General features: G+C 36.8%; 1 protein-coding gene across 1 annotated transcript; it reads left to right on the forward strand.

Annotated features, from left to right (window-relative positions):
* LOC109231603 lies at positions 373 to 1,860 on the forward strand. Its single transcript, XM_019397254.1, has one exon. It carries the CDS (start codon positions 373 to 375, stop codon positions 1,858 to 1,860), a length of 1,488 nt encoding a protein of 495 aa, XP_019252799.1.

Raw genomic sequence — 13,233 nt, forward strand, 5'->3', positions numbered from 1 at the left:
AAATCAATAAATGCTACTGTAATATTTTTACATTATCAGGAAAGAAAGTTTGTCAGAAAAATGACTTCAAATCGTGAGTGGATGTACAAAAGGTTAACGAGAGGTTTGTATAATCCAGCATTCCTAAGGGGTGTTGAGCAATTTATTGAGTTTGCAAAGAATCATCAGAAAGGGAAGGATGGTGAGAGACTAAGGTGCCCATGTAATCGAAAAAAGTATCAGAATAGAAATTTTGAAGATGTTCTTACGGTCCACGAGCATTTGTTGCGTGATGGCTTTGTACCTGGATATCATACATGATACTTGCATGGAGAAAATGAGGTTACGAGAAATATAGATCAACATGAAGAGACGCAAAATTGTAATCAGACTATGAATACTGCATCAGCAAATATGGGTGCAATTGATGAGCCTGGATCATCTACCTCATACCATAGAATGGTCCTTGACGCTGCTGGCCCCTCATTCGATCCGAGTGATATGGATGAATTGTCGAACCCTGATGCGCAGAAATTTTATGATATGATTGATTCTGCAAATCAAGAGGTGTGGCCTGGCTGTGAAACACATTCTCAATTGTCAGCTGTTGCACGTTTGTTGCATATCAAGTCTGAACACCATTTGTCTGATAGATGTTTTGATGATATTTGTCAATATGTGAATGAGATGATTCCTCCTGATAACTTGATGCCAAAAAATTTCTATGAAACTAAGAAGTTAATGCAGGGAATGAACATGCCAGTAAAAAAAATTCACAGTTGTATTAATGCCTGTATGATTTATTGGGGAGAAGACGGTGAACTTAGCCATTGCAAGTTTTGTCGTCATCCCAGGTACAAGCCTACTAGGCAAATATCTAATTCAAAGAGAAATCTTGTACCATTCAAACAGATGTTATACTTTCCCCTTACTCCATGGTTGCAACGCTTATATGCTTCCGACATGACTGCTGCACATATGCGATGGCATGCCGAGCATGAAGTTGAGGAAGGTGTGATGCGTCACTGTTCAGATGCACCCGCATGGAAACACTTTGATAAGATGCATCCATCTTTTGCAGCTGAAAGTCGTAATGTCAGATTGGGGCTATGCACAGATGGTTTTCAACCATTTGGACAAACAGGTCAACAATATTCATCTTGGCCAATAGTTGTGACACCATACAACTTGCCGCCTTGGATGTGTATGAAAGAGTCCTATTTGTTTTTGTCAGTTATAGTTCCTGGGCCAAAGAATCCTAAGCAAAAACTTGATGTTTTCTTGCAGCCTTTGATTGCTGAACTAAAAAATCTGTGGAGTATAGGTGTGGACACATATGATATCTCTAAGAAGCAAAATTTTAACATGCGAGCTGCTTTGATGTGGACAGTCAGTGATTTTCCTGCATATTCGATGTTGTCTGGGTGGGGTAATGCGGGTAGGCTAGCATGTCCATATTGCATGGAGAATTCAGATGCTTTTACTTTGACAAAAGGTGGCAAACAGTCCTGGTTTGACAATCATCGTCCATACAGAATTAATAGAAATTCATTGAGAAAGAACAAAGTAGTCACAACGCATCCTCCCCCAATACGGTCTGGTGATGATATCTTGAAGGAGATAAATCAATTGGGGTTGAAAAAGGTAACAGAACTTGGGGCTGATATTGTTAATGGCAAAATTAGCAAGTTTTCTGGTTGGAAGAAAAGAAGCATATTTTGGGATTTACCATATTGGAGTACAAATCTCATTCGGCACAATCTAGATGTTATGCACATCGAGAAAAACTTTTTCGAGAATGTGTTCAATACAGTGCTAGATGTAGATGGTAAAACAAAAGATAATCCTAAATCTAGAGAAGACTTGAAAGAGTTTTGTTGACGTCCTGAATTACATGCTGTTGGTGGTGAATATCCGAAAGCTTGTTACACACTAGACAAGAAGTCAAAAAAAGTGTTGTGTGAATGGGTGGAAAATCTGAAATTTCCAGATGGATATGTCTCAAATATGGGAAGGTGTGTGGACATGGAAAAGCATAGATTGTTTGGTATGAAAAGCCACGATTGTCATGTATTCATACAAAGATTGGTCCCTATTGCATTTCGTGAGCTATTACCACAAAAAGTTTGGGAACCACTTGCTGAGATGAGCCTTTTCTTTAGGGATCTCACTTCTACGGCAATTCGGCAAGAGGATATGGTCAGACTTGAACAAGAAATACCTGAAATACTTTGTAAATTGGAGCGTATATTCCCTCCCATCTTCTTTGATTCAATGGAACATCTTCCCGTGCATCTTGCTTACGAAGCAAGGATAGCAGGTCCGGTGCAATATCGATGGATGTACCCGTTTGAAAGGTAAGATTTCATTAATATTAATTCAATCACTTCATTTCCATAATCATGAAAGACTCACAATTTGAGCTTATGTGTTATTTCCAGGAACCTTCGAAAATTAAAAAAAATGTTCGAAATAAGGCACGGGTTGAAGGATCCATATGCAATGCGTATTTAGTTGAGGAAGCTTCATCTTTTTGTTCACACTACTTCAAACCTCATGTTTACACAAGGCATAGGAAAGTTCCACGGAATGATGATGATGGTATAAGTGAACGGGATGAACGCGATGGTAATCTTTCTATATTTACCTATCCAGGTAAAGCATTTGGGAGATGTAAACCAAGATATATGACTGAAGAAGAACTTGATGCAGCTCATATTTATATTTTATTAAATTGCACAGAAGTACACCCATATATTGAGTAAGACTTCAAGCTTTTGTTTTCATTTATAGATTAGCAAAATCATCAAAACACTTAATATATAATTTTTTTGGATGTGATTCAAAGGATTTTTATTGACTCCCTTCGTCAAAATTTTCCACAAATTACGGAGAAGGAAGTGGATAGGAAACTTGATGAAGATTTTGCATCATGGTTTAAAAGATATTTGAGTACTTGTACAATATCCTTCCACTTATACTTACCTCACTTATGAACAACTCTAATTATTTTTCTTTTACAGGCACGAGTCCACATAGATAATCAGTTCATCAAGGCCCTTGCAGAAGGTCCGTGTCGAACAGCACAACCATGGACCGGTTATATTGTCAATGTCTTTAAATTTCACACTAAAAGCCACAGTTCTTCTAGAGCATCCAGCAACAGTGGTGTATGCATAAAAGGAACTAATTATAGTGCAGATGATAGTGACTACTATGGTGTGCTAACTGATATCCTTGAATTGGAGTATAAGGGTAGTGAGTATATAAAGAGAACTGTTTTATTCAAGTGTGAGTGGTTTGATCCCACACCAAAAGCAGGAATGAAGATTCACCCACAATATAAACTTGTGGATATCAACCATGAGAAGAAATTTAAAAAGTATGAACCATTTGTTTTGGCAATGCAAGCGGCTCAAGTGTATTATGCAACTTATACTAGCTTACGACGTGATAAGAGTGACTGGTGGGATGTGTGTAAAATAAAAGCACGGGGTATTACGGACATGCATCCATCATCTTCACAATCACCTCCGAAAGATGATGTTGAGCCATTCCAATCTGAGGAAGATGGTTTAACATTTGGCGTGGTACCTGACAATGAAATCGTTCTCCTGAATGATCCAAATGGTGAATTCATAAACATAAGAGACGAGGTCCACGAGGATCATGATTTAGATGATGAGGTAGAACTTCATGTTGAATTTGGATCAGATGAAGATGGGGATGAGGATGAGGATGAGGATGAGGAGAATGAGGATGAATAGCCATATGATGAAAATGGCAGTGAATAGAGTCAAAATGCTTCAATGTCTTCAACTATAGAGTCTGAATGAATGAAACATAGTATATAATTTGTTTTTATTACTATTTCATTTTACATTTCTTGCGGAAAAGTTCTTAGGTTTCATATTTTATGGGTTCTTGGATGTTTTTAACTTAAGTATTTGTATTTGATAGTTCTTTTGCTTGCTTGTTTGACCCGTTACCCTCACTCTCATTTTGTGAGGATTAGTAGTTGTATTCTTTAGGTGCAGTAAGAAACACTTATAAAGTAAGTTTGTTTCTTTTCACATGTTTGTCTTTTTAATCTGCTATGTCTAGATTAATACTTGTATGTCTTATTTTTTTCATAGCATCCTGTTCTTGGACTAATGTATAAGTTAATTACTCTTGGAATAATATATCAATTAACTACTTATTACTGTATCTAATTAGATGCGGCCATAATTCATTAATTATGTTATTTTTTCATCTACATATGATTTTGGAATTGTAGATATGGCACCTAGGGGAGGTGGAGCACGTAGATATGCTGAAAATACGAATGCAAATTCACCGAGATCTCCTGAGATGTTGAGTCCCACATCTAATCAATCACCATTATCACCTGAACCTCCGGTACAAGAAATGCCACATTCAGATGCAACTATAAACAGATCCTTACCATCTTCATCTTCTGATCTTGGTGCACCTGGAGATGAAATCCGGTCAGCAAGTTCGTCAAACACAGTTGGTGGTACCCGTATCCCAATTACAATCGTCCCAGGAGGGTAAGAGTACGAGTGTCATCCCTTTTTTTTTATTCATTTCTATTTTGTGCCTATAACGTGTGTATCATTTCATCTTTGTGAATTCATACCTGATTGTTTAGCATCTAGAAAGATAGATACATATTTAGACTATTGGGTCAGACACTAAGGCTGTATGGTGGGCCGGGCCCGGGCCTAAATGGGCTAAACGGGCCGGGCTAAACGGGCCTGGGCTTAGCGGTCCCGGGCTCTGGCGGTCCCGGGCTTCGCGGTCCCGGGCTTCCTGGGCTCAACGGGTAGGACCAGCCCGTGACGGGCCTAAGCCCATATGGTCCTGGGCTAAATGGGTCGGGCTCGTGTGCTTAGCGGGCCTAACGGGCTTTTTTTATTTCCGGGCTTTTTTTTTTAATTTTTTTTATTAGGCAATTTCTTATAAACCATATGTGTATGTATATATATAAATTGCCCTTATGCATGGCTATATAAATATATGTAGTATATATAATATAGAAATCTAATTATTAAAGTGTTTGACGAAAATATAAAATAACAAATCAATAGTAAAACTAAATTGGCATGCATAATAAATTAATAACAAAGTACAACATGAAGCATAAATACGTCTAATAATTTTAAAATAACACAAATTGTTGAAAAATCTTAAAGACGAATTTGCGGATAAATACCCTCAACACAATACTTTATATGCCTCCTTAAAATGCCTGTGGTACACCCTGAACGAAAATTTAAGACTCTTCCACAGTTCTTGCACTTTAATATTTGGCCTTCTTCATTTTCTTCAAGCACTTCATAGTATTGCGAAACAAATAAGCGCACTCTTTCCGAACGAGGCATGATTTAACTTGAAAATTGAGATTGAGACTTGAAGTCTTGAAAATTGGAGATTGAGAGATTGAGAGAAATTTAGATTGAGAAATGAGTATTGAGTATTGAAATGAAGAAGAGGGAGGGGGTAACTTATAGTGTTAGAGAAGGTTAGTTTTGTAAATTGAAAAAAAAAACGGCTATTTGTGCAATAATATGACCGTTGGTGGTCATTGGGGGTGGGGCCCTCATTTTGAAAAATCTTGTTTTGTAGTATATATAGTACTACTTCTTCATGTAAATATAATATATATAGTATACTAGTATAAGTATACTATATATAGTATGTTATGTATATAATTCCTTATATATTTTCTTGTAGTATATATTGTATGTTATGTATATATATTCCCTTATATATTTTCTTGTAGTATATATTGTATGTTATGTATATATATTATAGCTTATAAATAATTGCAAGTTAAAGACAAAAAAATATTGCAAAAGATATTCAAGGGCATGTCTTATAATTTTTATTACCAAAATGACATATCTTTCTTAGTCTTCTTCCCCCCAATGGAATGAGCACAACAAGGTACTAATACCACCATTAAAAGGAAAAAAAACTAAAGAAGATATGCCAAAGTACAAGTTACACCATAACCTACATTGTATCTCTAACAAATCTCATAAATCCTTCAAGGTTCGGAGGAGGTTCCGTTGGTGGTGGCGGAAAAGAAGCTTGTTCATCACCGCTTCCGGGCGAAGCAATCCTCGCAAGTTCGGCTATCATTTCTTCATAAGCTTCGTCTATCTCCGGTTGTGATTCCTGCAAGTCCAAAAGTTTCTTCTTTCCGGAGCGGATCCAATCTCTGAATAGTACTGGATTTTTTCCAAGCTCTCCCTCATAGATGCTCTATGATCACCTATTTGAAGTCTTGCTTGACTGAAAGCGCTCTCTGATGCACTGTTGAAGCTTGAATAGATAAAATATCCCCGAGCCATCCTTGCAAGAACCGAAAAAATATTTTTTCCCTTGCCTTCCACCATTCCAAAAGATCAAAGGTGCCGTCTGGATTCTCCTTTTCAAGTCCCTGCGTACAAAATAAACTTGAAGCTCATTTAGATGTGAAGTCTCATCAAAATTATCACCTTGAGAACCCCTAAACTCCGTCCAAGATTTAAGTGCTTTTAGGCCCGCAGCTCTTTTAGATGATTGTGAACTAGACGAAGTAAGGGTTGGAACATTTGGCCTAGCATGATCTAACGCAAGTTGATAAGCATTATAAAATTGTTTGAGCATTTATTTTAATTGAGGCTTTTGCCTCTGCAAGTGTAGAAAATTCCTCAACTGAAAGATCTAAAGCCTTATAAATATTTGAGTACCAAAAGTGAGGACCTCCTAATTTCATTGTAGGATTTAACATTGCAGCAACACCATAAATAGGGGGGATAGGGAAAAAATATTTTTTAAACTTTTCTTTCATTGCATTTATAGCAAGTTTATAAATTTCCCCACCCTCCGAAAATTCAACAAACAAATCACATAGTGCTGCAATATAAACTAAACAATTTGAAATAGTAGGATAATATTGCCCAGAAAATCCATTTGTAGCAATTTGAAAATGTTCTAAAACATCTATAAGAATTTTTACATTCGTCCAATCATGATTTGTAAGGATTTCATCATCATCCTCACCACCAACACGAGCATTAAACGTTGCATTAATTGAGTTTCTATATTCATATGCAACTACTAAACTTTCGTACATATAATTCCATCTAGTTGGACAAGGTTTAGGAACCTTTCTTTCTCTAAGGCCAAATTCATCACATTTTTTAAAATACTCTCTAAGTCTACTTCTACGGTTTGAATAAAATTAAGAGCCATTCTAACCTTTTCAATTTCTAAATTTAAAATTCTCATACCATCACCGACGATTAAATGGTAAATGTGACAAATACATCTCACATGGAAACAATTACTAAATGCAGGATTTAGTGTTGTTGTAAGTATGCCTATAGCACTAGTGTTACTAGAAGCATTATCCATAGAAATTGCCATTATTTTATCTCTAATGCAAAAATATCTACAAATATCTGCAACAGTGTTAGCAATAAACTTACCTGTGTGACGTGAATTAATTATTCTATACGCAATAATGCGTTTTTGCATTATCCACTCCTCGTCTATCCAATGACTTGTAACAGTTAGATAATCACAGTCATTATTACTTCTACCAATATCAGTAGTAATAGAAATCCGATTAGTTATATGAGTAAATAAATACCGCAAATATTGTTCATATTCATGTTTATATTTATAAATATCGCTCTTAACTGTTGCGCGAGGCCAACCTTTATAAGTAGGATTAAAAACTTTTCTAATATAATGCACAAAATTAGGGTTAGAAGGAAAAGTATATGGTAAGCACATAACAGTAACCATCTTTGCTAATTCTTCACGATCTTTATTAGGATCGTAATATAAAATACCACCGGTCACAGTGTTAATTCCTGGTTGAACTAGATTTGAACCTGTACTAGGGTTAACCGCAGTATCTACACTTGTCCCCTCTTGCTGCGCTTTCATTTGTAAATATTTAACTTTATCTCTAGGGTGTGTTTGTATGTGCCTAGCCAAACTACCCGTACCGCTACGGTCTCCAGTATATTTATGCGCCAGCAATTTCCCACAAGTTTTACACCTAGCCTTATTTTGTTCTCTTACTTGAGTAAAAAAATTCCAAACTAATGATGTTTCTAGGCGTTTAGAAGGTTGTCTATTAAAAGTAGGGGTTTCTACAAGTGGGTCGGGCGGGGCATCAGTTGGGTTATTAACAGACTAGTAGGTGAATCATCTAAATCCGGTTGGGTTTCATCTACATCCTCATTTTCCTCATCATTTTCTAAGATAGTTTTATTAGGATAAAGAGCATTCATAACTTCTTCATTTAATTGTTCACCTTGTGCAACATTATGGCAAAATTCACTATCGGAAAATTGAAAACAAGGGTTATCACTATCAAGAATAATAGGAGCAGCAGGACGGGTAATAGGTCTGGGTCGGGGAGCCGGGGGAAGGGTAGTAGGTTGGAGACTACTTTCACCAATTTTAGCTTTTCCCTTACCACCAAACATTTTTTTCAAAGAAAATGCCATATTAATTACAATTATGCAAACTAAACACACAAAAATATATTCTTAAAACTTAAGAGTTGGAACGAGTTTACCGAATTGCCGAACAACTTCTTGAAAATTGAAAATCGTTGAAGACTTGAAGACTTGAATACTTCAATTCACCAACTTCACAATTTTTCACGAAATTGCAATAATAAAATAAGCAATTATAGAAGAGAAATTAGATATAGATTGAGAGAGATTGAGAGAGATTGAGATAGATTGATGAATTGGTGAGTAAAAATGAAAGAATGATGGGGTATTTATAGTTGAGAATTGGAAAAAAGTGTAATTATATAAAGTTTGGGGTTAAAATAAAGTTTGGGGCCAAATGGCTATTTTTTAAAGTTCCAAACGGTTGAAAATTAAAGGCCAATGACTAGATTTTAAAATCTGACCGTTGGTCTTTTTTAAAAAAAAATTTTTTTTTTTTTAGAAAAGAGCCGTTGGAGCCCGTTAGGACCGTTAGGCCCGGTTGAACCGGCCCAGGACCGCCTGCCGGTCCCGGGTTTAGCGGTCCCGGTCTCGTGGGCCTCACGCAAGAGACCAGCCCGCCACGGGCTTTCTACACCATCAGGGACCGGCCCACCAGGACCGGCCCGCCGGGACCGTTTAGCCCGTTAAGACTGCGGGCCCGGTCCGGTCCCGGTCCCAGACCGACCCACCATACAGCCTTATCAGACACATTGAGGCACATTTTGTTATAGTATTCCAGTTAGAGAATTCTTTTTTATATGGTACGTAGGACAAGAACTTCAAATGAATATGTCATCTGATTTTCTACTGTAATAGCAGGGTGTTCTTATCCAAGAAACTAGAGAAAGCAGGAAAGTTCTTATCCTTTTCAATATAACTATACAATGACTCTAGATGAATATGCTCATGGAATCGTCCTATGGAGAAAAGCTTAATTCCTAAATATTTTCAAATAACTCTAGTTAGGAGGCAACAACTCATTTACTACAGTAATTGTGTAAAATAAATATATTACTTACACTTCACACAAAAAATATAAATTGGTTGTTCTTGCGAGAAGATGGACAGAAGAATGTCCCTTTTGATGATTATTAAGCATCAACTAAGTAATTTGCTTTATTTCTCAAATGCTTCTTGAAAGAATATGAAAACTTTAAATGGAATGAAGTAAGAAAAATATTTGTTTTTTTATTTACTAAAGTCTGGAACCGGGCAATCAAGTCGCTCGATCTGTCACAAAAATCTTCAAGGAGAAACTGGATCATGAAGGACATAATTGGAAGTCTGTTACACCAGAGACAAAAGACTTCTATTGGGAAGAGTTTAAGGTAAAGTTATAGTACTAATTATCATTTTAATTATGGACTTATCTTGTGTTTCATCTGTTCTGTGCGGATTCCAGAAAATACTGGTTGGGTGATTCTGGCATCTCTGATTTGATTAATACTAGGGTGGTAGCCAAACAAAATCTGGTTAGTTGTCTTAAATGTCGAGATGTATAGGAGACATGGGATGGTTATGATGAGCTAGGGAGAATGCAGTTCTTTATTTTGTTAGTTTCTGGACAGAAATTATGATATCATGAATGAGCTCCTAAATACTTCATCTACTGCTATTGATTCTATCAGAAGTAAAGTGGTATCCTATCTGTTACATCTTTATGGTTCTGTCATTTTCCTCTTCTGCGGACTGATTTGCGCGCCTGCGGAGTCGCTTCTGCGACACAAGAGCTCGCTTTTGCGAAGTGCACTGCCCAGGTGAAGGCTCGCACCTGCGGAGCAGATTTTCGCATCTGCGCACATCGCTTTTGCGCTTTTGCTGCCTGCTTCTGCGAGAGTCATACCCAGCTTCCTCTAGAGATGTTGTCACTATTGTTTGCACATTGATCTGTTGCAGGCCCTTGATCCGAGTATCTTAGCAGCATGGCTTCTATATATTTGGTCATCTTGATCGATGTCTTTAACAGAAGGCTCCAAGTGTTTCACCTCTTTTGCTTCACAAATTTTCATCTCTTCATTTTGATCTACCCGTAAAAATCCAACTTCCATGCCTAAACACTAGAACCCTTTCAGTGTACTGTTCCAAGCTTCAAGATAATCACAAGAGGTCGAAATGTTGGAAGCTCTAATGGCATCAGCAATGTATTTGAATTCAAGTCTTGATTCAGAAACTCTAATGCCTCATTCCGCTTCTGCGTCTTCAATACATCGCACCTGCGATTGCGCAGGTGTGCAAGACTGTCCGCATCTGCAACATCCCTCCAGCTCTGCCCAGGTCGCTTCTGCGACACGCAGAAGCGGTCGCATCAGATGCTGTCCAGAAGCAGCAGATTTTTTTTTCAGCAGCTATCTCATCCCAAAATCAACTCCGTTAACCTTCCGAAATCCACCCGAGGCCCTCGGGACTTTAACTAATTATACCGACATATCCCACAATACAATACGAACTTAGTCGAGGCTTTAAACAACGTTAAACAACACAGAAATTTCGAATCGCGCCTTGAATCGAATTATGAGTTTTCAAATCTTCCAACTTCTATATTTTGCGTCGAAACATATCGATCAATCCGGAATGTCTTCAAATTTTGTACGCGAGTCATAAATGACATAACGGAGCTGTTCCAATTTTCGGAATCGAAATCCGACCTTGTTATCAAAATTTCAACCTTCGGTCGAATTTTTCCAAAATCTCATCTTTTCCAACTTTCACCAAAATACGTCGAATTGTCCTACGGACTTCCAAATCCAAATCCGAACATACGCCTAAGTCCAGAATCACCATATGAAGCTATTGACATCATCAAATCTCCATTCCGAGGTCGTTTGCTCAATAGTCAACTCTCCGGTCAACTCTTTCTATTTAAGCTTCCAAATGAGAATTTTTCTTTAAATTTAATTCTGACTCTTCCGAAAACTAAACTCGACCACACATGCGAGTCATAATACATGTTACGAAGATGCTCGAGACCTTTAGTCATTGAACGAGGCATAAATTCTTAAAACGACAAGTCGGATCGTTATAGTAGGGGTAAGGTCTGTGTACACTATCCTCCCCATACCTCACTTGTGGATTACACTGGATATGTTGTTGTTGTTGTCAACATCTTGTCTTATTTTTCATTTGATCTTCTCAAACAGAAACGATTTCAATGGGATACTGCAATTGAAGGTGCCATAAAGGATAAGTTTATGAGCAAATGTGCAGAACGATACAAGGGTATGTTATCTGAAGCAAGACTTGATGAGAAGAAGCGCAAACATATTCCAGTATCTATTTGGGAGAGCTGGAAGCCTCACTGGGAGACTGAGGCTTTTAAAGCCAAGTCCGCGCAGTGCTCAAGGAATCGACTAAGTGAGAAAGGTGGTGAAGGATCTGGTCCCTCACGCCATACAGGAGGCTCCAGAACTCACCGAGAACATGCAAAAATACTGGTATATTCGTTTTACTTTAGCCAAGTTATAACATCTCCAAAGCTAATCATTATGTATTAATATAGTGAATGTGATTTTCAATTTTAGGCTAAAGAACTAGGAAGACCACCACATCCACATGAGCTTCTGAGGACGACACACATCAAAGCGAACAAGGAGTTTGTGAACCAGAAATCTAGGAGCACATATGTAAGTTACTACAGCTTGACTGTCATTTCTTGACAAGTAAAAGTAAAGCATCTATCTTGGCTACTAGTTTTAGAAACGCAAACTAAATATAATAGTAAAGGTTTCATGGTAAGTCATATAAAAAGAAACTAACTTTTGGTACTTTTAATAAAGAAAAAAACATTTCAGATTGCATTTTTCTCCTTTTAGTAGTATCTTTAGCTAATGAAGTAGCCTTCGGTTCCGCGGTGACCTCTAAAAACATGAAGATCTGCTAATGAGTTTATATTTTAGAAACCTTTTCTCATGTCCTTGACATCATCTTTTCAATGAATTTTTTTTCTCGTCGCCAGATGATTCATTGAGCTCTTTTAAATTTTTCTCCTGTAGAATTTTTGCATTTAAATGTGCTCATTTGTCCTTTGGATTTATAGAGTATAGATATTCCTCTAAGAAAGTATTTTTGAATACAACAATTAGATCTACAGTGCATCTACTTTATAAGGTATGTTGCCATTATATTGTTTATAATCTTTTCCCTTTTCCTTTTTAAGTAGTATACTATCTGTGTGATTGAAACTCCTCTGAGATTCATAACTGCAGTCTTTATTAAGAATATTAGGTTCTGCAGCTGTGTCCAATACTGAGTTTTGATTTCTTAAAGGCATATGATCTTCTCTGCATTTCCTTAGTGACTGATTGTTCCCAGTAGCAATAATTTTCTCTTCAGTAACCTTATAACCTATCTTGACTGATTCTTCATACAATTGTATCATAAAATAAGAGTGTAACACAACCTTTGTATGCTCCTTAACTAATTAGTTTATCTATAGAATAACAAAACCTATTGGATTTCTGAACATGAGTTAGACTTCCATCTTACTTTACCTTTGATATTTTATAAATTTGCAAATTTAAGCTATAGAACATGTCATTGTTGAAAATTGTTACTTTTTTATCTGAAAGTATAACAAGTTGATGACAAACAAGTAATGCAATGTGTAGGGAAAAATACTGTTGTGTACATCAAAACAATTATTTTCAAGGTGTGTTGTTATTGATATTTAAGTTTTCAATTTTGTTGCCTTTCTGACTATGTCTTGTTGTTTTCTCTTTCAAAAGTTATTATAGAGTTTATATCA

Source organism: Nicotiana attenuata, chromosome 8, assembly GCF_001879085.1.
Source record: "Nicotiana attenuata strain UT chromosome 8, NIATTr2, whole genome shotgun sequence".
NCBI lineage: Eukaryota > Viridiplantae > Streptophyta > Magnoliopsida > Solanales > Solanaceae > Nicotiana > Nicotiana attenuata.